This window comes from Mus caroli, chromosome 18 (assembly GCF_900094665.2).
Source record: "Mus caroli chromosome 18, CAROLI_EIJ_v1.1, whole genome shotgun sequence".
Taxonomy (NCBI): Eukaryota; Metazoa; Chordata; class Mammalia; order Rodentia; family Muridae; genus Mus; species Mus caroli.
The window spans coordinates 85,145,481-85,169,527 of NC_034587.1; the positions used below are offsets into that span (position 1 = coordinate 85,145,481).

The 24,047-nt window shown below is 38.1% G+C and overlaps 1 protein-coding gene across 1 annotated transcript in view; it reads left to right on the plus strand.

The window, feature by feature from the left end:
- The window catches only part of Rttn (rotatin), a 149,999-nt gene that overhangs the window by 115,835 nt on the left and 10,117 nt on the right, over positions 1 to 24,047 (plus strand). The window contains exons 39-45 of the mRNA XM_021150514.1: positions 6,157 to 6,294; positions 7,543 to 7,760; positions 11,732 to 11,837; positions 12,976 to 13,073; positions 14,408 to 14,485; positions 16,996 to 17,122; positions 19,109 to 19,308. Coding sequence (XP_021006173.1) covers positions 6,157 to 6,294; positions 7,543 to 7,760; positions 11,732 to 11,837; positions 12,976 to 13,073; positions 14,408 to 14,485; positions 16,996 to 17,122; positions 19,109 to 19,308 — 965 coding nt within the window. The remainder of the gene's footprint in view (positions 1 to 6,156; positions 6,295 to 7,542; positions 7,761 to 11,731; positions 11,838 to 12,975; positions 13,074 to 14,407; positions 14,486 to 16,995; positions 17,123 to 19,108; positions 19,309 to 24,047) is intronic.

A 24,047-nucleotide genomic window follows, 5' to 3' on the forward strand; every position in this document is an offset into this window, starting at 1 on the left:
TACAGAAGTAGCAGATGGTTGTTAGCTGCCATGTAGGTACTTGGAGCTGAACCCAGAACCTTGGGAAGGACAGTCAGTTCTTAGCCACTGAGCCAGGCTCAGGGATTGAGGGAAAGAGTACTGGGTAAGATACTAGAATTGGGCAGCAATTTGGGGGCCTGGGAAACGGCTAGTGTATTGGAAACTCCCTGAAATATACAAGAGTGATAAAGGCTTCTACTAATGGGGATATGGAGCTTGAACCAGCCATCTTCTATATCTAGGCAAACCTTCCAGTAGAGTGATTGGGACACCAAACCAGCAGTAAAACCTTCAATCTACAATTTTCCTGCTGGCAAGATGAGCTGGGGTAAATGTGGCACAGAACTTGTAGGAGTTGCCAAACAATGTCTGGTCCAACTTGAGCTCCATGCCATGAAGGGAGCTCATCATGTATGGAAAGCCAGGAACCAGAGGCTGAATAGCCCAGAGACCTAAGATAGAGTCAAACAGGATTCACTTAAGAAAAAAAAAAAAAAAACAATGAAATAATTCATAATCATTCTGCTCTACTAGTAGACCAGAGCCTAGCATAATCCTCATCAGAGAGGCTTAATCTAGCAACTGATAGGAGCAGATGAAGAGACCCATAGCAAAACATTAGGTAGAGTTTGGGAAATCTTGCTGAAGATGGAGAGGAAGGATTGTAGGACCCAGAGGGGTCAAGGACACCCTAAGAACATGGCCCCCAGAACCAACAAACCAGGGTTCATATGGACTCAGAGACTGAACCTAATCAAGAAGCCTATATAGGTCTGACCTAGGTCCTTTGCATATATGTTATGGGTGTGTTGCTTGGTTTTCTTATGGGACTCTTAATAGTGGCAGCAGGGGCTTTCTAAGACTCTTTTTACCTAATTTGGGGACCCTTTTTCTCCTACTAGGTTGCCTTGATATAAAGGTATGTGCCTAGTCTTATTGTAACTTATTATGCCATGTTCAGGTGATATCCCTGGGAAGCCTGCTCTTTTCCCATGGGAACCAGAAGAGAAGCAGATCTGAAGGAGATGGGAGGTGGTGCAGAGAGAATGGGAAAATAGGAGGGAAAGAAAAACTGTGGTCAAGATGTAAAACATGGCAGAAGAAGAATAAATAAAAAAGGATAAAAATTAAACGTAATCACATCATTTCTTTCCTTCCCTTTTCCCCTCCAACTCTTCCCTTGTCTCCATCCCCTACTCTTAAATTCATGGCTTCTATTTCTTGAATTGTTTAACACACACACACACACCTCAGTCTATATAATGTCACTTATCTTTATATGATTTCAGGGTAGACCATTTGGTATTAGATTACCAGTTTAAGGTTTCTTCCACTATCAAAATTCCTTATTTGCTTTTTAATCCTATGTCTGGGGTTGAGGCCTCATGAAAATTTTCCCTTCAGTGGTAGCATATCTATTAGTATCATCCTGTCCAGCTCTTGTTTAGGCAGTTGTGAGACTTCATGGTTGCAGCTTCTCTGACATTTCTGAGAGATCAAATTTTATAGTAAACTTACTGTTTACAATCTTTCAGTCTTGTTCTTCTGCAATGATCCCTGAGCCTTAGGGGCAGGTGTTGTATGGTCAGTGTACCAGTTAGGACTGGGCTCCACACAGTCTTTTTTTTTGATCTATAAATTTTGATGGTTGTGGTTTTCTATACTGATTATCATCTCTTGCAAAGAGACTTTTTTTTGAGGAGGGTTGAGACCTATACTTATCTGTGAGTATAATATCAAATATTAGGGTGTGGTTAGGAATTGTTCTGTATTAGTACACTAGCATTTGTAGGTTTTCTATGAGACCCATGACTTTGATACCCCTGTATAGTTGGCTAGGCTTAGAGTACTAGGCATCATTTTCTTCTTGTGGAGGAAATACATTAGAGAGCGGTTGGTTACCACCAGGGTATAGGTGCCACTCCTGCACCCTTAGGGTTATTGTGCCATGCTAGTCATTGTTGTAGATCATAAACATGTTATGTTAGCTAATTAGGACTCTTAGTTGCTTCCCTCCTTTGGAAGCCAGAACGATGCCGTCTACTACCATGAACTATAGTCCTCAGAGAGAAGACTTTCAGGTCAGTTCCAACTCAGAGTGTCTAGGTCCTATGTCCAAAGTTTATATTTTGTTTTATTCCCTCTGTTCTCAGTATTTGGGGAGGTTTTGATCATGTGTTTTATACTTGGAATGATCTGAAATGGCTCCAGGAGAAACTTAGGGCAGATGAATCGTATAAAAAAGTGAGCCAGAAATCTCCTCCGTATTTCAGCTGAAATACATGTTACAGTCTGCAGTGAGCTTGGAGTACTATTTTTATGTGTGTGACTAAGGCCAAATGGCAGTTAAAGGTATGAGCCAGTTCAGCATATAATATGAACATTTCTTAAGATCTTTTGAATTGTGTGGATCTGTGTTGCCTTTGAGGTGTGAAAGTGAAAGATGCTGTGATCCTTAACAATGCCAGTCCACAGCATTGCTTATATCCATATTAAAATTACTTTTGTGTTTGAGTTGCATGATTTTACTGCTTAGGAATTCTCTTCAGGTTAGCAATAATTTAATGAAGCTTAGTAGGTTAGATCGTTGTCGCAACAATAATAAAGATTGATCTTGTGAGAAGGGCATGAGGTAGATATTACTGTGATGTGTGGTCTAACAGAGCTCAATTCTATCCCATAAATTCTTTTTATTTTAGTAATTTCTTATGTTGGGTTTTGTAGATATTACATGACCAACACTGACACTGAGTTCATGGATGTGAACAGATGCAGATGGTGAGTCACTTAATCTAGTAGTGACTTGACAACAGGAGGTGTGACTGTTCTTGTGGCCTTGTAGATTTTTTTTATTATTCCTCCTATACATTTTATTATATAAGAATTTTTTAAACCTTGTGATTACTTACAGACAGTACTCTAAGACAAAATTATCATATCTGAAGGTATATTTAACAGCTAGGTATTTTTTTTAATCTTGCAAAAGTATAAATGTTCATTAAGGAAAGTATTCTTAAATTGTTTTATTAAAAACTAAGTTTTGAATGATTTTTATTAAACTTTGACTGTATTTTTATTATGTTTCCATATGTTTATAATATGTGGAAATATATTAGATATTTATATCTACAAATATTATATATTTATATGATTTGCTAGTTTAAGTATATAATTCAATACCTTATTTATAAACAAATAAACTTAATTAAAATATTTAGTAAACTCACGGACCACATGAAGCTCAAGAGGAAGGAAGACCAAAGAGTAGATGCTTCAGTCCTACTCAGAAGGGGGAACAAAATAGTCAAGGGAAGTGGAGGGTAGGAGGGGCTTGGAAGGAAGAGAAAAGGGGGAGCGGGAAAAAGAAGGGACGAATTAGGTATGGGAGGAGATGGAAGAGATGTACAGAGGGTGAGGAAATTGAACAGAGGTGTGTAGCAATTGGGGGATAGGGAACTTGGGGTAGCAACCAGAAAGTCCCAGATACCAGGAAAGNAAGAGCCTCTCAGGATCCCACAGGGATGACATTAGCTGAAATACCCCACAAAAGAGAGAGAGAACCTGTAGAGACCATATCCAGAGGTTAGGCATGGCCCCCTGGTTGAGCTACCCACCCATCTCCAGAATTTTAACCCAGAATTGCTCCTGTCTAAAGGAAATACAGGAACAAAGAGTGGAGCAGAGTCTGAAGGAAAGGCTATCCAGAGACTACCCCATGTGGGGATCATCCCACATACAGCCACCAAACCCAGACACTGTTGCTGATGCCAAGAAGTGCTTGCTGACAGAAGCATGATACAGCTGTCTCCTGAGAGGCTCTGCCAGATCCTGACCAATACAGATGTTGATGTTTGCAGCCAATCATAGAACTGAGCACACGGACCCCAATGGAGGAGTTAGGGGAAGGAATGAAGGAGCTGAAGGGGCCTTATCTGGCATCAATGGGAGGGGAGGTTTTTGGTCCTGTGAAGAATTGATGCCCCAGTGTAGGGGAATGCTAGGGCAGTGAGGTGTGAGTGGGTAGGTTGGTGGTGGAGCACCCTCATAGAAGCAGGGTGAAGAGGGATAGGATGGGGGTTTACAGAGGGGAAACTTGGAAGAGGGGATAACATTTGAAATATAAATAAATAAAATAACCAATAAAGAATTTTAAAAATAGGAATGCTAAAATATTTAACTTGGAATATAAATTTAAAAGCTGTTAGTATTCAAATTTAATACTATCTATTTTTAATTGGATTTTTTATTTATTTACATTTCAAATGTTATCCCCTTTCCCAGTTTCCCCTCAGCAAACCCCCTATCCCATCCCTTCTTCCCCTCTGCTTCAATGATGGTGCTCCCCCACCCACCCAGCCACTTCTACCTCACTCCCCTAGCATTTTCCCACACTGGGGCATCAAGCCTTCACAGGACCAACAGCCTCCCCTCCCATTGATGCCCAACAAGGCCATCTCTGCTACATATGCAGCTGGAGCCATGGGTCCCTCAATGTGTACTCTTTGATTGGTGGTTTAGTCCCTGGGAGCTGTGGGGGGTCTGGTTGGTTGATAGTGTTGTTCTTCTTATGGGGTTGCAAACCCCTTCAAGCTCTTTTCTCTAACTCCTCCATTGGGGATCCAGTGCTCAGTCCAATGGTTGGCTGTGAGCATTTGCTTCTGTATTTGCTAGGCTCTGGCATAGCCTCTCAGGAGACAGCTATATCAGGATCCTGTCAGCAAGCACTTCTTAGCATCAGCAACAGTGTTTGGGTTTGTTGGCTGCATATGGGATGGATCTCCAGGTAGGACAGTCTCTGGATGGCCTTTCCTTTAGACTCTGCCTCACTCTTTGTCCCTGTATTTCCTTTAGACAGGAGCAATTCTGGGATAATATTTTTGAGATAGGTGGGTGGCCCCATCTCATTATACTGGCTTAAGAAAGATAAAATATCATATTGAATAAAAAGAGTAGACTTATCGGTAGTATTTTAAAATGGTAATGCAAATATATATATGAGTACACAGCATATCTTTGGGACTGGCAATGAGAAAACGTCTAAAATGCTTCTCAGTGGGTTTAGGAACAAGACAGCTGAGAAGCACTGGGACAGGTTGTGACCTGAATCCCTGGAAGGTGCTCTCTCCAAGCACCTCATTGGTGCTGAGGAATACCTGGACAGTGTCCCTTGCTTATGTTCATGAAGTTTGATGAAAGGTCACAGAACTGCAGTGGTATGGCCAGAGAGACTCCCCAAGATAGCCAGCACTATCCAACTTCCATCTACAGAACACGCTCACTGTGGAAGGTTAACTTCTCTAGCAAGGGGTCCACACAGGCAGCATTTCTCAGTCTGCTTTGTAGTGTAGTTTTCTTTGTGGGGTAATTCTCTGTTTGGCTCTTCAAAGAAAGTTTTATTTCTCTTTTGCCTTGACCTTAGCACATTGTGCTTTCCTTTTCATCTCTGCACAAACTGCTAGAGGGAATAACGAAAATAAGGGGAAAGTTTGTTTAACAGAAGTAGCCACTGTCATGTTTTATAATATGCCTACTGTGCAGTTCTGAAATTGTAGCTTTTATTTATTGTATTATACTTTCTGATTGTTGAATATATTTTAATGAAATCATTGCTTTCAGACTTTGTAGAAGGGTGGAGGGACATACTTTTAAGAAGCAGTAGATAAAAGAAGTTAATTGTAGTGACTTGGATAGTTGTGCAGGCTAGTTTTTATGTCAGCTTGATGCAGGGTGGAGTCTTTGGGAAGAAAAACCTCAATCAGAGAACACCCCTATCAGATTGGCCAGTGGAGGGCCAGTCCATGGTGGGCTGTGCTGTTCATGTGCGGGAAGCCCTGGATGCTACAGGGAAGCAGTCTGAACGAGCTAGAAGGATTAAACCATCAGCAGCACTCTTCCATGGCCTCTACATCGGCCCCTGCCTCTTGGTTCCTGCCCAGTCTGTGTTCCTGTCCTGACTTTCCTCAGTGATGGATTGTCATGTGGCACTACTTGCTGAATTAGATCCTTTTTTATTGTTCTTTTTGGCATGTGTATATACCTCTTACTGTGTGGATGCAATAAAGTGTAACAGTAAGTTCTGAGTGTTTGATGGTTCTCTTCTTGTTAATAACTTGTAGCATTTTGATTAATTTATAGATGTACAGTTAGTGTTGGCTTTTTACCGCACATGGATGCATTTATTTGACCTTCTGGCCACACTACTGAGGAAAGCTGGTGCTGTCTCCCTTGTTCCTCTTACCTCAGCTCTTGCCAAGCATTGGGAGGCAGTGACTGGTAAGAAGACCTTCAAAGGATTGGGGTGTCTCGCCTAATAAAAATAAGACAATCTTTATTATCAGCTAAATGTGTCAATTCTCCAGGTTGTTAAGGCATGGCATATGAAAGAGCTGCAGGGTACTTGACTTGAGAGTTTGCTGTACTCCTGATCAGCCTCCTTTCCCCAAATATGCAGGTTTGAAAAGCTGCAATAAATTTCAGTATGCCAAAAGCCAAATAAGAAAAGTCTGTTTTTTTCATAGAAAAATATAAAGATTATAAAACAATTAGATTTATATTTGTTCCCAAAGAAGTCAGTCACTTTTTTTTTTTTTTGCTACATCTGCATTCTGTGTTAGATGTGGATACATGGAATCTCAAATGCAAGCAATATCAAGATGGGAAATTTTAAAATATTATCTTTTCTCAAGACATTTTTTATAGCCCAGAAATACCAATAATGTGGTTATTTTTATATTTTCTATTTCTCATTAAAATAAGCAATGGACTATTTTAAATAAGTAAGTTTTGATTTTTTATAGTATTCTCATAAACTTTAACATAGCAGGACTTTACATATATATGTATATATAGTATTTATTAGTCTTTTTAATTTTAATTTTATTTAATTATTTTTAAAATATATTTTTAGCAAGCATATAAAGTAGGTTTCTATATGGTCTCTATACATGCTAGACAAGTGCTGAGCCATACCTCAACCATACCTCCAAACTCAGACTAATATTTTCTTAGTACCAAAGTAAAAATTCAGAAGTTAAAAATTCTTAAAACTTTAAATGTTAGCTCAAAGTAGTTATCCACATACTGTCCCCATGTATAAATACTGAAAAACTCATATAATGAAAACTTAAGTAGATTTCTTAACTTACTATGTTGCCTTAATACTGACTTTAAAACGTTTTTCTTATTCATGTATATATTGATAGCTTTGTATCATTAAAAATAAAAATAAGCTGGGCGGTGGTGGCGCACACCTTTAATCCCAGCCCTTGGGAGGCAGAGGCAGGCGGAACTCTGAGTTCAAGGCCAGCCTGGTCTATAGAGTGAGTTCGAGGACAGCCAGGGCTACACAGAGAAACCGTGTCTCGAAAACACCAAAAAAAAAAAAATAAATAAATAAATAAAAATAATTAAAATAAAATAAAAATAAGAATGCTATAAATTTAACTATTAAAACCAATCTGATTAATTTCCTCTTTAATTTTGAAGAAGTTGTCATTTATGTTTGAAATCATTCTCCTGTAGATACACTGTGTAGATGTGTGGGCCTCTCAGTCAAGTGCCCTGCCCTGACTATTGCCAGCCTCCAGTTCCTGTCTGTTCTCTTGGCTGAGGAAGAAAAGAGGCGTGTCCAGGACAAAGACAAAACAAATGAGTGCCAGACCCCAAGAGTGGCCTTACTTCTTGATGGAACTCAGGGAAGCCTTAGATCTTCAGAGCGACTTAATGAAACAATTCTTCAGGTGTGTAATCTCTTGACTTTTTTTTTTTTTTAGATTTTATGTATCTTTAAATGAATTCCCTTTCAGTACTTATCAATTTAAATGTTTTTCAATCATTTTACTAAGGAATCAATGTTCATTTTGATTAAGTAAGCATACAGTACCAAACTATAGTACATAACAAATATTTCTTTTACAATTAGTAGTATTACTAGCATTCTGTATCTGCCTCTGTGTGTATGTATGTGTATCTGTGTGTGCCTATGTCAGTGTCTGTTTGTCTGAGTGTGTATGTCTGAGTGTGTATGTGTGCTTTTCTATGTGTGTCTGTATGTGGGTGTCTATGTGTCCTTGTCTGTGTGTGTGTGTGTGTATGTGTGTGTGTGTATGCATGTATGTGTGTGTATGTGTGTGATTGGAGATTGAATCTGGGACTTCTTTCATGCTAGACAGACACTCTATTCCTAAGCTGTATCCCCAGATCCTTGTTTTACCTTTGATTTTGACATAAATTTTAAGTTGTTCAAGCCTGCCTTGAACTCACTCTATAATGTAAGCTAACCTTAAAATTATAATCTTCCTCTCTCAGAAATTTGAGCATGTGACATTACAGAATGGGGCATGAGCTTTCTGTAGTATATAGCTTGGTTGGTAGAGTGCTTGCATAAACATGTGTGAGTTTCTAGGTTCTATGTACAAAACCACATACACTGGTTATGGTGACACACACCGAAATTCCAGTACTCAGGACATAGAGGCAAGAGAATTGGGAGTTCAAGCAAGCCTAAGACATATGAGACCTAGAGATGGTTGGGGTGCCTTTAATACCATTTTGTGACTTTTATCTTCTGTCTGAAATGTGGAAAATTGATAGAATTCTGTATGAGAGATTTGCAAATCAGTTAGATCTGATGCACATGGTTGTGCTGTCTGACTCGTAGTCCGTCCCTTTGTTGCTTTCAATCTGGAGATTTTTCTCTCACCTTGGTTTGTGAATATTGTCCTTAAGAAGGTATTTATGGCATGACTACTTGTACATTTTTAGCATCGGTCTTGACTGTGTTGCAATGCAGGGAAGTCTGGTAGACAGACAAAACTGAGAGGGAAATGAGGAGATAGAATTTATGTCATAAAGTCAAAGGGCATGCTGCTTCTAGGTAGAAGAGGGCCAGCAAGAGAGGGAAGAGTAATAGGGTGTAATAATATGTGTGGAAATGTTACAATCAACCCCATCCCATTGTATACTACCAGAAATTTAATTAAAAGCAACAGCAAAAGGACAGGAGACACTCTTTGCTCCAGCTAAAGGATGCATGGAAGATTTATAGAGCTCCTTGGGGTAATTTTTTTCCCCTCTGTCTTAAGAAATCTGGTTGTTTTCTCAGTATCACTAAGAACCCTGACAGAGAGTCTCCTTTGTTTTGTCATCTGTCTGCAGGTGTCTGTCTGCATCTGTCAAAGCTTGGTCTCCTCTCAAAAGTTGTTTATTTTGATGAAACCAGAGCTTCCTTATAGATACTTCCTTACATCCATCCTCTCAGCTTTTCCCAGTGAGGAAATAGATGCTAGGATGGAGAAATGGCTTCATGGGTAAAGAGCACTTCTTGCTCTTACAAAGAACCTGGGTTTGGCTCCCAGCACCCACATTGTGGCTCATAACTGCCTGTAACTCCTGTTCCAGGGGATCCAATGCCCTTTTCTGATTGGCCTCCACAGGTTCTTAGATGCATGTGGTTTACATTTATACACTTGGGTGTACACACATGCACATAAAATAGATAAATCTTAAAAACTCAGTGCTGCATTGATGCCAAATCCAAAAAACAAAGTGGTTTAGTTTTTCCTACGATATTCATGGCACTATTGCATCAGTGGGTATATCTACTGCACTGTAGGTCATCGTAGATCACAAGATTCACAGCTCAGCAAGATTGATGATCATCCCACACTTAAGCACTGTGAAAACAAGTCAGTAGTGATGAACCTTCCAGATGACATGAGTATGTGTTGTCTTCATTTTACTGACCAACAGCTCCAAATGAGAAAATACATTCCTGGCATTAGACTTTATTTGCTAGTTTGTAGTGTCTAATAGCATCATTGTTGCCCCTGCTATAGGCTAATTCCACATATATGTGTGTATGTGTATAGATGTATATTTATATATGTGTGTGTACATATCTATACTTTTATTTTAAAAGTAAATTATTATTATTATTATTATTATTATATTATTATATTATTATATTCACTTTACATCCTGCTCATTGCCCCCTTCTCAGTTCCCCACTCCCTAGTGACCATTAGTAGATTTCTGTAATATTCTCCACCTTATTCTCCTTTAATAAGAGGTGAAAGCTACACTTATTTGTGGGTATGAGGATATGCATTTGCAATACAGTTAGAATTTATATTGGTTCAGAAAAATGAGAATAGGAGGTTATCATCTTGAATCTATGACCTCTCCAACAACAAATAACTGGCTGGGTTTATAATATCAGGCATGCATTTCCCTTCTTTTGAGTTCCTCAAGTCCAATTAGACAATGTTGGCTACCGTCAAGATAAAAGCAGCATTATTACCTCCAAAATAAAAGCACTGTAGGTATCTTTCTAGCCTAGCCAATGTTGTGTTTCTTGGAGTCACAGATAGTTATAGGTGTGCTGAGAATTTTGGTTTCCTTAACAAACACAGAAATATTATAGGAATATGTTTTCGTTTTAATCCCAGGTGTGGCATATGGGATATGATTGTTCACAGGAGCTATGATTTGCCTCATGCTCTAGCAGGGGCATGATTTTGCCAGATGCAGATAGTTTCTGCTGTTGTGTGATATTTGGAATTCTGGGGACTTTTCAGAATGTATATAAATGCTAGGGCCTGAGAGGTGGGGTGGGTTATTGGTTGTTTGCTGTTGGTTGTAGTTTGTTAAGTAGTCATGCGCAAAGAAGAATCAGTAAGAAAAAAATTAGATATACTGAGGGTGAAAATCAATCTTGCTCCTAGGAACTTGACATCCTTAATCAGCAGGAAGTAGTCTAACAATAACATCACCCTCTTTCCCCTCTATCCTTTTTTCTCTTCTATCTAGTGTTAGGGGATTGAAAGGGTAGAATAAAGGGGTAGAGAAGGTGGAAGAAAGAAGAACCCACAAAGTAGCAAAAGTCTGGCTACAACAGAACTGTTTTCTCTCTTAACAATTTGCACAGCACATTGGTGCACAAATGAGAGAAAGCTCTTAGGGAGGAGACTTCCAGGTCAGGTCCATCCTATTTCCTGCAAGTACTGTGACTGAAGTGCAATAAGGTCTTACCTTCAAATTCTGGGGGGGCAATGAAGGACCACAGCATAGCCTATATTATGTTACGGGTCTTTTGGACTCCACTGACTTACAACTCAAGAACAATTTCTTTTGATTGGTACTGGGGGTTTTCTTTAGCGAGTCTATGATACCATCGTTATTCTGTGTCATAACTCAATTTAAACTCTATGTCTATATATATACATATGCATATTTACTATATGTAATTTTAGGTAAGCACAAACTAATATGATTTCCTATGTCATTTTCAAATATCTTTAGTGTTATTCATCCCTCCTCCTTCTCCCTCTGCATTGCCTCTTACTCCTTTTTTACCCATTTTCTTCTTCACTGAACTTGTGTCCTAATAGTCTAGAATTCACTGTCCCCCTACCCCTTGGTTACTCTCTACTTTCTTGCTGTGCATTAATTTATACCCCTCCCCGCTAGAGGGACTTTGAGAATAATTTTAATTTTCTTCCATATGGATAATATCCTATTTAGGCTTTTCTCTGCAGAACGTTCATAGATAGTAATAATTTATTAAATTATAGGAATTTTTTGTTTTTAGTTTTTGTTGTTGTTTCACACAATACTTAATGTGCCTCTTATCTAAACATGTCTTGGTTCATAGCAGTTTTACTACAGATTGAATTTTTCTTCTAAGCAGTTTTGTCTGCCTTTTCTACAGTGCTATGAAGGAATATCCCCCAAAAATGTCCTGAAAAGAGTTGCTGCAAATGCCCTGATGTCACTTCTGGCTGTCAGCAGAAGAGCGCAGAGACATGCTTTGAGATGTGAGCATCACCATCAATTGTTTACTGACATCTTGCTAATTATATTTTCTACAGCTTGTTTATTTGTACTAAAAATGTAAAGAAATTATAGTAAAATTTCAATGACATTTAAAAAGTTTTTTTTCCATATAACAGTACTGAAGTCATTACTTTTAAATTTTATTTTTAAGATTTATTTTATTTTTAATTATGTGTATGTGTGTATATCTGTGTGTTTGTATGGGCATGTGGGTAGCCTTGCTTGTGGAGGATAGAAAAGGTCACTGGATCCTTAACCTGGAGTTACAGGCTGTTGTGAGGTGCTTAACATGGGTATTAGGAACTGAGCTCATATTCTCTGCAAGAGTTTTATATTAGTTATGTGGTTAACCACAGAGCACTCTCTAGCCCCACATTGATTGCAAAAAAAAAAAAAAAGAATAAGCTGGGAATATAGTGTTTAGGAAGCACAGAACTCTGGGTTGGATCCCCAACTCTAAAACATCAGTCAATCAACAATACAAAGATGATACTTGTAGATTGTGTTTCTATTTGCATGTAATGATTATTACTCCAGAGAATATGTGTGTGTACACACCCACACACACATACACACACACACACACACACACACACACACACATATATATATATATATATATATATATATATGTATATATATGCATGTATAAAGAAATTTCAAGATGTAACCTATTGTTTAGCTTCATAATTAACTAGTATATACAAGCATATTTTATACACCTAACACACAAGCATAGTTTTTATAGTATAGTGAAGACTACAATATCAAATAAGTAGTATTTTTATATAAAATTTCATACTATAGGGTCATGATTTCCCTTCTGTACATCAGTGAATACAAGTCTGAGAGGTGAAAGAAAGTAATTAAAAAAAAAAAACCCATCTACTCAACTAATTATTTGCTGTTAAAATAAAGCATGTAAGCTGTAAAATACAGTAGACCTGGAAACTCTAAGAAAGGAAAACAAGGGGCCTCTGATGCTGTGTTCTTTTGCCCCTTTAAACCCTCACTCTTTCATTGTATAGTTGAATGGATTATCAGTGTGTTGAGTATTTGCAGCCTTAATGTCTTCAGGAACAGAATGGCCCCTTGACAGTTGCAGCCTTTTTCTTTCAGCTGATCTCATAGAAAACTGTATGGAGCAGATGAAGCACATCAATGCACAACTGAACTTAGATTTGCTGAGGCCTGGGAAAGCAGTACTGAAAAAAAAGGTGACTTCAAGGTCTGAATTCTCTTGCAAGGGAAGAGGGATAGAGAGACCAGGTCTCCATTGCTCTCGTGTCTACAATGAGCACAAGGTTGAAATCAGTGTTTGACTTACATGACAGATAGAGGCAGGTATATTATTGAGGTCAATCTCATTTGAAAATCCTTAAGTGGGATTTATATGTTATTCATTCCTCTTATGCACAGTTAGAAATATGTACATTCACATAATATATTTCTGAAATATTTTATACAATGAAATATATGAATAAAAGTGTTAAGTTTTCAAGGGATGAAATCTGTAACAACTGTAATTTATTTGTGTTTGGACAGTTCATACATTTCAAATTTATTATCTCATGAATAAACACTTATTACAACATAGTGACAAAATCCTGCAATTGATGAGGCAAGATTTTCCCCCTCACATTCTGTATATTTTCTTTCATGATTCCCAGATGTTTGTTCTAGCAGTTAATTGCTTGATTGTGTATATAAATCTTACCTTTTTGTAAATACAATATAACATAATAAATATATATTACCTGTGGCCTTGCCATAATTGTGACCAGTAACATTTACACCTCATTTTTTCAGAAAGTACATGTGAATATTTAAATATACAAATAAATATTCCATTTATTAAATACACACACACACACACACACACACACACTGGCTCGTTTTAAAAGCACATAGTACTTTTTCAGAGGACCATAAGTTAACTTTCAAAGGATACAATGTTCTCTTCTGATTATTGTAGGGACTGAATTCATTCACATGAACATACCCACATATGTATGTATATATGTATGTACATATGTATATATGTAAATGCATGTATATATATATGTATGAGACAAGATGTTATATAAATATATGCATGTAATTTAAAAGTAAAGTTAAATCTTTAAAAAGAAAAAAAGACAAAGCCTTATTTATTAGGTTAACTCTTAAATGGTAACAAAATCCATGTTTGGCAGCTTCCTTTTCTGCTTCTTATTTTTCTGCCTAGCCAAAAGCCATAGTCATCACTGTGAAAGTCAGCAGGGGCCTGATATGATGGGAAACCAGTCAGTACCTGCCTGCCTTGATTGAGAAGTAACATGGAAGCTGTTATATATCAGAATTCCTCCATGCCTGACGGGACAGCAATAGCTTTTTTTTGTGGTGCATGTATTTCTTGATATATGGTCACCATACCTTGTCAGTGTTCTCAAAGTGATGTTAGTTGGGCATGATTACAGCACAGCTGCAGTGGACAGTGACCCCGAAGGAGGGAATTACTGTTTCTAAGGGAACTGCATTCATGCTTTTCAACTTCTCTGTGTCTATACAGGAGGATGGCTTCATTAAAGAATTAAGCATCACCATGCAGCTCCTAAGAAACTGCCTTTATCAAAATGAAGAATGTAAAGTAAGTAGAGAGCCTCAGACTGCTGATAGCAGTTCAAGTAGTGAGTGGCTAAGATTTATATGAAGTAGTCCAGGAAGGAAAATGGACCTTCTGAATTCAGTTGTTAAAGATGTATAGTTGATTGTTTCTTCAGCCCAGAGTTAATTCTCAAAGCTGGATGACTTTAATCATGCTGTCCTTCAACACTAATGACATTCCTATATCAAAGCTTGCACTTCATGATTGAAATGTAACTTCTTGAACTACCCCTTCATTCTATATTGTTAGGCATTTAGATGGTTTTTTTGACTAGATGGCTGTGTATGTCTTAGGAAGTGGAGGTTTTCAAAGATGTTTGTCAAAACTGATTATTCTCAGGGAGAAAGTGACAGTATTTATAATTATAAAGAAAGAAGAATTATAAAGAAAGGTATGACTGTTTTGCTCAGCATGGTCATGCTACCTAAAGGAAGCCCTACCTTTCATATCTGCTGTCATCCATAGCCTTTGCACAGTACTCTTTGAAAGTCACTGAGTTATCTTGCTTTCTTTGTAAGTATTGGTTCTGTCCACTTAAGCCATCACGATGGCACTATTGTGTGACAAAGAATCTTCTGAACTCATCAAGTTGCTCAATGTGGAATGACCTCACTTTTGAGGAATTAGCTTTATTATAAAAAAATCAGTGAGACAAAGATAAATTGTAGAAATTTCTTTTGTTTTAAACTTTTTTACTTTGTGCTCTTATTTGTCATTAATTTGGAAAAATTTGATAAATATTAATTATATAAGCTACATTAAGTGAAATGCAGGTAACAATTTTTTTTTAAAAAGTATTTGTTTATACATATATGGTGATTAGAATGAGTAAGACCCCTGTAACCTCTCTCTATATTTATGAATGAGTATTTGAATGCTTAATCACCCCAGAGTGGAATTGTTTGAGAAGGATTGGAAGGATTAGTGTGTATGGCCTTGTTGGAGTAGTTGTGACATTGTTAGAGAAAGTGTGTCACTGGGAGGAGGTTTGAGGTTTTCAAAACTCACAGCAGGCCCAGTCTCCGTGCCTGCTGTCTGCAGATGAAGATGTAAAGCCCTCAGCTACTGCTCCAGTACATGCTTGATTGCTTCCTACCATGATAATCATGGACTAATCCTCTGAAACTGTAAGCAAGCCCCCAATTTATGATATTCCAGGCAAAACATGATGAAGCCTTATCCTGGGCAGGGAGAAATGTAAAGGGGGTACATAAGAAGTAAGTCTGAAGAGTTAGGACAGAAGAAAGGTGTAGAATGAATTCCAGACTCAAGCTGCTTACTAATGTAGGAATTATGATAGACATACTGCAGTGATGAAGGACTTGATGCTCAGGCTTCCCATGTGTGTGCTGTGTATGTCTTTGATCCATCCAGGTGGAGAACTGCGTGTAGCCAAGTGTGTATGAGCTTGAGGAGTTATGCGTGCTGGGAATAGTAGGAGTGTATTATTAGTATTTGCACTCAGCATTCTACTTGAAAATTTCTAAGACAGTATGTCATAATAGGTTTGATCATATATTTAGAACACATATAAGAGAAGGCTGCAAAACAGAGGGGTCTAGAGAAGAATATACATAAGACAGAAGGAAGTGAACACAGAGAAACCTGCAGTAAATGCCCCAGTGCTAGAGAGTTTAGGAGCCACGAAGGTTGGAGTGGGCTCAATCATCAGAACAGAAAACAAACTGAAGGGGGCTGGCTGTGAAATGTGAGAAGTGTTAATGACAGCAGTGAGCATTCTGTCTACAGCTTGATCATTGCATGACATGAGTACATTTGGCTCTCCTACTGTGGAAACTACTTACTGTAATCAGAGAAATGAACATGCTAAGGACTAGTTAATAAAGATAGAGGGGAAAAAAGAACTAATGGAAAGATCAAATTCCTGAGGAGAAGGGAGAGCCACGTTTTAGAGGGGCAGATAGATGTATTCGTTTCTGAGAAGAGGAGTGCCAATGTGTCGTGCTGATTTGTATATAGTCACTGCTCCCACTGACCTGTGATAAACTTGGGAGCAGGTGCTTCTTGTGACACTGTGATGAAGCAGATACAAGGAGTGTATCTCCCTCAATGAGTATGAAAAATATAGTAAAACTAATCATGATACAGAGAAATCTGTGATAATTGAAATCAATTTTTAGATTAAAAAAAGGAAAAGGCAGAATCGATAAGAGTATTTTCTTGAATACAAATCTCTGTCTCTGGACCTTGTTTGAGGCCTTTTAGAGTTCATTTATTGCTAAGAGATAATCACTTTTCTGAATGTTTTCTCTAATATATCCTGGCTACCCTTCAAGAGACTGGGCAGTCTCCTGATCCGGGCTGCCCAACATGAAGCACCGGTGAACTGAGGAAAAGTTCTTCCTTACACGTAGCAAAGATGAATTAAACTATTACCTTATGTGGATGACAACTTTGGGGGTTATTTAAACCTAAGATTACATTTCCACATGTCCAAACTAATGGCTGGTCTTATTTCTTTTGCAAAACAGGTGGCAGCTCTTGAAGCACATCTTGTGCCTGTATTGCACTCTCTCTGGCCTTGGCTTTTGATGGAAGATTCATTGATGCAAATTGCCTTACAGTTGCTTTGTGTCTATACTGCAAATTTTCCAGCTGGTAACTAGAGTCCAGTGTTGTTTTTGATGATAAATTAAAATAATAGTTTTATGTGATACTATACTGAACTAGAAAAATATGTATGTTGATGTATTTTTCCTTATTATGTATGTGTTAGTCAAAGGCAAAGTTTCTTATGGGTCTTAAAGCTCCAGACCATTTAAGAATATATTTGTTGACCTGGGAAAGTCATTGGATAGTTCAGGAAATAGATTGGCTTGATTTTATATGGTTGTGGGAAACTGCATTCAGAGGGAACATCCAAAATGTGAAAATTAATGAAAAAGCAAGTGAATATTAGGTCTTTAATAGATTCTAGAACAGGAGACAGGTATGATGAAAGTTAGTTCAAGATACTATTGGTTTTGTGAAAGTTGATATAATTGTATTCATTCACATGGAAGTTATTTTGACAACCTATTAAGGGCCATGCATTGTGAGTTGTAATGAAACTGATTAGACTATGAGGAAAGCACAAGGGTAGATGATTATAAGAAGAGAAGAGGTGTGAAGTCACTGATTTAGAAGGTGAAAAGCAAACATCAAGGGGTGAAATAATAAGTGTGTTAGCTGTTTAGTAACTACATGGTCAGATGTATAATTTTGACCACTCAGCAAGTATGCGTGATTTCCTTTGGCATAGCAACAGAAATGTCCACATACCAAAGGATGCATAGGGACGGGATGGGAAATGAAGTCAAGTATGAGCTCTTCTCGTCACAGCTTTGTGCTGTGATGACTTATTTCTTTGAATAGTCTGGTACCTTAGGCTGCCTGCTTCACTAGCCTACTTAGAAAGTCTCCTGCATGTAACAGAGTGAAGCTTATGAACTACCATTCTGTGACGAGTTGTGAATCAGAATTGTCCTCTCTCCCTTCTGTTACTGCTTTCTCTGTCCCTTTCTTGGACAGTCTCTTCTCAATGTGCCTTCTATCTCAACCCTCCCTGCAGGGTGGCTAACCTAGCATAGCCTGTCTCTGAAATGTAGAGTCGAGTGTGGTCCTCCCTTATATTAGCTTTCATCCTGTGCATCTAGAAAAGTTGGAGGGGCAAAACTTGAGTTGCTTAATGTGAAGCAGCAATACATATTTTGATATAAAAAAATTAAACTAATTTGTACTATATGCATCCTTAAAATGTATGAGAATAGTAGAAGTGGTTAGGGTATCACCAACCTAAGGCAGACATACTGTTTTTCTATTTGATGTGTGTCTAAGCAAAAATATATCATTTAGTGAACACATTGATGTCGAATATAGTTATGAAGTTAAGAATACAGGAAAGTTACCATATTTTTTCTTGTACTTATCACAAATGAGTTTATTTCACAGACTGTTCAATTCTTATATGACTATACAAGCTGTTCTGTTTGCATGAACTTTCACAAAGTAATTCTGCTTTGGATTTAGATTACAATACAGTCACCAAAATACATTTCTAACTCTCCCATGTTTTTTGTTTTGTTTTGTTTTAATCCCCTAATAAATCTCATATGGTTATCTGATTTATTCAGAATACATTGAACTCTGGAAAGCCATAGATACCACTGCTAGCTCCTGCTGCCTATGAGCTCTGTGACCTTGAAATCCCATGATCAGGCTTTGTGAGCTCTTTATCTTTATCTGGGTACTGTGGAAAATGGTGTTTGAGCTGTCCCAGTTACCTTTCATTGCTAAAATTCTATACTTCCACACAGGCTTTTATTTCCAAGCCTTCTTTATAAACTATTTTTAAAAACCCATTATGCTCATCTAATTCTTTCTTTAAAAAACAAATAAAAAAAAGTTGGCATTTTAATGCTCCATTGAGATAATTGGCCCCTGAGTGAGCTCAGTCAATCTGTTGGGTTGAGTGTACATGTTAGCATTAGGTTTCAGTGCTCACTTGTAGTTCATAGGTGACTGTCAGATATGCTTACTACTTTGTGTTTTAAAAACTAAGCAGCAGAACAGAGGCGACTCAGTGACAGGCTGTTTCTTTTGAAGGCTGCAGTTCCCTTTGTTGGTCAAATTATGGACAGTATATTCAAACTGCACACAGAGGCACCCCCAGTAGCTCCCTGATACTGTGTATCCTGAAACTGGCTTCTCAGATGCCTGCAGAGAACACCACCATTCAGCAGTTGGTTTTTATGTTTCTTTCAAACTTGGCCTTATCTCATGACTGCAAGGGAGTAATTCAAAAGGTAAGTACTTAGCCTCTCCTATGTGTCATAAAAGAGTTATTTGCAAAATAATCCTGTCAGTCAAATTTTAGAAATTCTTTTGGTTCTAGGACTGCTTTCTTATAATTCCAAGACATTTTATTTTAAAGGTTTGTAAAAGATTTAAGAGGCTAATTGCTTAAATCCAGTTCGGGAGGCACTAAAATTGAAGCAGAAGAAGTTTTTTATTAGTCTGTGTCCTTTTAATTATATTGTAGCTGTTTTAACTAAAAAGTAGTGATTTTAGAAAAACATTGGTGTTATACAAATAATATATTTGATCTGTAAGTAGACTAGTCAAACCAATTTCCGTTTACTATTGTGACAGAAAGTTGTATGAAATCAAAGTTCCTTTGTCCCAGTTATATTTTTACATCTTAATGGCATAGTATGCCACTTATGAGGTCTCTGGATGTGCAGTTCTAAAACTTCACTTTTTATCACTAATTTTAACTGAGTGTATAAAGAAGGGGTGTGAGTGAGACAAATTCTGGTACAAATATGCAGGAGTAGAGCATCTTTATGGTTATATATGAACAGAATCCCTACTTGGGAATATCTTTTAAAATTTAAATATTATCAGATCATCTGTTACTTTTTTTAAAAAAAGATTTAGTTATTATTATATCTAAGTACACTGTAGCTATCTTCAGAGGCACCAGAAGAGGGCATCAGATCTCATTACAGATGGTTATAAGCCACCATGTGGTTGGTGGGATTTGAACTCAGGACGTTCGGAAGAACAATCAGTGCTCTTAGCCACTGAGCCATCACTCCAGCCCCATCTGTTACTTTCTTGTGACACTGACTTCAATGCTTCTGTTTCTTCTGCTTGGAGGTCAGACAGGATTCATAGGAATTCACTGTCCCCCTCTGTCTTTCATGTTTCTGAACCTCAAAAGATAGTTGGGATATAATCACCAAAAAAAAAAAAGCTAATATCTCTTATTCTAAGGAAATTGGATGATTGGTCTTATTAGGGAAATATTTTCTATAGGAAATTGCACCCTGCTCACTCTGACTCATGAGTGTCCTCATTATATTTTTTAGAAATTTCTTAAGCCAGTTGATGTGATGCTATCTTGAAATCAGCCATGGAGGGAACATTCATACCATGAAACTTGACAAACACCACAATCAGAGATCTGCCTCTCCCTCATACAGCCAGTTCAATTGTTTATTTACTATCATACAGCAAGATAGTTTTTTCATGTACATGCTGATATTTCTACAAGTCATACATATGTGTTCATGTGAATATTAACCCTAACCCTGATATATATATACATATATATATACATATATATATGTATATATATACATATATATACATATATATCACACACACACACAAATCACTTCCAAAGATCTCATCTTGAGCTAAATACATGGGATTGCCTTCTTCAAAATGAGAGGTATATACATGTGAGACCATGGTACTGGCCAATATTCCACTTTCTACCACCACTCCCTTGTAGAACATGTTGATGGGGTGCAGAGTTGGAACATCCAGAGTTATAAGTGCCAATCTCATGTTTGGCATGTGACTTTGAGATGGAGGCTTATTTTCCTTACATTTCAGTGTTACTTTATTATTATTATTATTATTAAACAAAAATACCTCTAACACAGCAAAAACTCTGTTTAAATTCCGGTCTGAGAGACCTGAAGGGTGCTGCAGGGTTGGAAAAGGAGCCTGCAAAGCCTGTAGTATCTCCAGACCAACTGAAAGAGAGAGAGAGAGAGAGAGAGAGAGAGAGAGAGAGAGAGAGAGAGAGAGAGAGAGAGAGAATAAAAAAGGCAAGTCTATGGATGATGCTTTTAAAAAGTGGATTTAGGAGATTGGAAAGAAAGAGGGTCAAACAGAGCTGTGTAGCAGAGAATGATGAATCTATACCCTTCACATATTAGCCAGCAGGCTGCAAGCACAAAGATCATGCCCGAGGAGCCATGGAGTGATGTGAGGTGACTTGGAGCTCCCATTGAATAGGAACTCCCAAAGAAACATGTCATGTACTAAGCTTGTCCCCGCTGGCCAGCTCCCAGCATGGAGCTGCCCTGCCTACCCGCAACACCACCCAGATTCTGCAACAGCAGGATATCCATTGAGACAATCTCAGTGATTGTTCAGTATTTATGGTGTTTCAGAAACCAGAGTCTTTGAACCAGAACAACAATTTGTTGCTATGAATATTTATATGTAAAGTTATTTGGGCAAAAAGTGTGCTGTGTGATACATTGCAGTCTCAGAGCAGTAAGTGAATGATGTAACTACAGGGTTGCATTGGATAGGGAACATGTCATTACTGAGTAGGGCCAACGGAGGGGAGGAGGGTGTTGTGCAACAGCCTGGAGCTTGTGCAGACTCAGTCCCTGAAAATACTGTCCTATTGCACATTCACCATGGTTCTGAGCAACATGGATATCTGTGCTGAAGAATTGTCCATTTTCAGAATTGAACCTCCTCAAGAGACCTCTATGGTCTGTGCTTCCCTGTTGATATCTGTGTTGAAGCCTGAGGTCTATATTGATGTCTATGGTCTGGGCTGCCATTAGAGGGTATGTGAATGGCCAAGATCTGTGCTACCACTGGAAGCCAGATGGACATCTATAGTCTGTGATACTGCAGGAGGCCATATTAGTGTCCATTGCTGTCAGAAGCCATGCTGATGAGAGTGGCCTATAATGTCTCACCTGAGGCAATATTTATGTCTATGTCCCCTGTTACCACCAAAGGCCATTTAGATGTTCATGGTCTGTGCTGCCACCTGAAGCCATGTTACTGCTGGAGACCATATTTGTGATTATGGCTCAGGTTGCCCCAGAGACCATGTTGATGGCCTTAGCCTGTGCTGCCACTGAGGGCTATGATAATATCTGTGACCCATGCTGCTGCAGAGGGTCATGTTGATGTCCATGGTCTGTATTGCCACTGGAGACCATGCCGAGATCCATGGCATATGCTGATGCTGGAGACCATGTAGATGGCTGTGGTCTGTGCTGTCGCCAGAAACCATATGGAAGTCCTTGATCTATCCTCCCACTGACAGTAAAGAGCAAGGGAGATACTTTTGTAGAGGTATCAGTGATTGCGAAGTGACAGTTGAGAAAGAGGTACATGGACGGCTATGTGACAACCCCTACCCCCACCTCACCCCACCTGATCTTCCTCAAAATAGAAACAGCTTAGATAGAAAGCCATCAAAGAGAACTCTTAAAAAGTATGATAAGGGACTGGAGAGATGGCTCAGCGGGTAAGAGCACTGACTGCTCTCCCAAAGGTCTTGAGTTCAAATCCCAGCAACCACATGGTGGCTCACAACCACCCCTAATGAGATCTGATGCCCTCTTCTGGTGCATCTGAAGTCAGCTACAGTGTATAATAATAATTTTTTTTTTAATTATGATAAGGATGCTAAAGTATAGCTTTCCACAATTACTGACTTTTGGCAGAGAAGGACTCAGTTTTTTATAAGGGGCTGGCCACTGGGGTTTGACTAGGGTTTGACTATGTTCCAGTGAGTATATAGGCAACACAAATTGAACCTTTTTTCCCTCCTTTTTGGGGGCAAGAAGGTCACAAGGGTTGAGGTGCAGACCTGGGAGGTCCGGGAAGTGAATGTAATCAGGGTGCATGATGTGAAATTCCCAAATAATAAAAATATTATGTTGGAGGGGAAAAAAGAACATTGTGAAATAATATGAATATAATCCATTTTTAGGGAACATAAATCAAGTCTGTTTTAATTAGGAAATTCTAGAGACTTACATTGCTGTGTTAAGTAATAATCAGCCTAAAGCCTTCCAGTTGTGCCTCTCTTCACTTACCAATGGCCATGAAAAAATTGCAGTAGCACCATTGTATAACTTTAAAATGTCTCATATCTTTCTCAACACACTCTCACCAGAGTATAAAATTGTTTCAAACCATCTTTAGAACCCACAGTGAAGAAAAGCCCATAGCATAATATATTTTCAAGCAGGTACATGTTTTGGAACACTTGTCAGCTCTGAGCTTCTAATATGATGTATCTAAATGGGAAAGTCGAGGAACTGTTTTAAAAAGCATCCTTTGTGCTAAGATGAGACACAGGGAAGTTTTGAGAGACATGCAACACTTGGTTTAGAGTAGTTTTGCTGTTTGGGAAATATGCTAGCAGTAGCTCATTCCATTATTATCCTCAAAGTTCTTTCTCTATATAGACATACTAAAATTAATTATTTGAATTAAATCCAGCATCCTTATTTCTGCCCATGAGGACTCAATAGATAACCTAGTGTAGATTATCAATACCGAATAGGAGTCATTCTGTACAGGGCTATCATGCAAGTGATGCATTCTGCTCCTTAAATATACCAGTGACCAAAGCTTCTATAGGTCACCCTAAGCCTCTGCTTGAGATTATTGGGTTCTATTTTGTTTGTATGTGCTCAGTATATAGATACTATCATAGAGTTACATTATTGATGCTAGTTTGAGGAATTGACTTTATTTGAAGATTAAAATAACTTCTGCAGTTCAAATAATACAGTTTCCTTGTCTCTAAGTTTAATAGAATGCCATATAGCCATGAAATTTTTTCTGTAATGAGAAAATATAGAGTAAAATGAATGTAAAAGTATGTTCATAAATTTATGAAGAAAACACCTGTAGCTATAGTGATAGGAAATGCCTTCACTCCTACAGAGTTATTAACTCCTGTGCAGGGTGGATTTGAGTT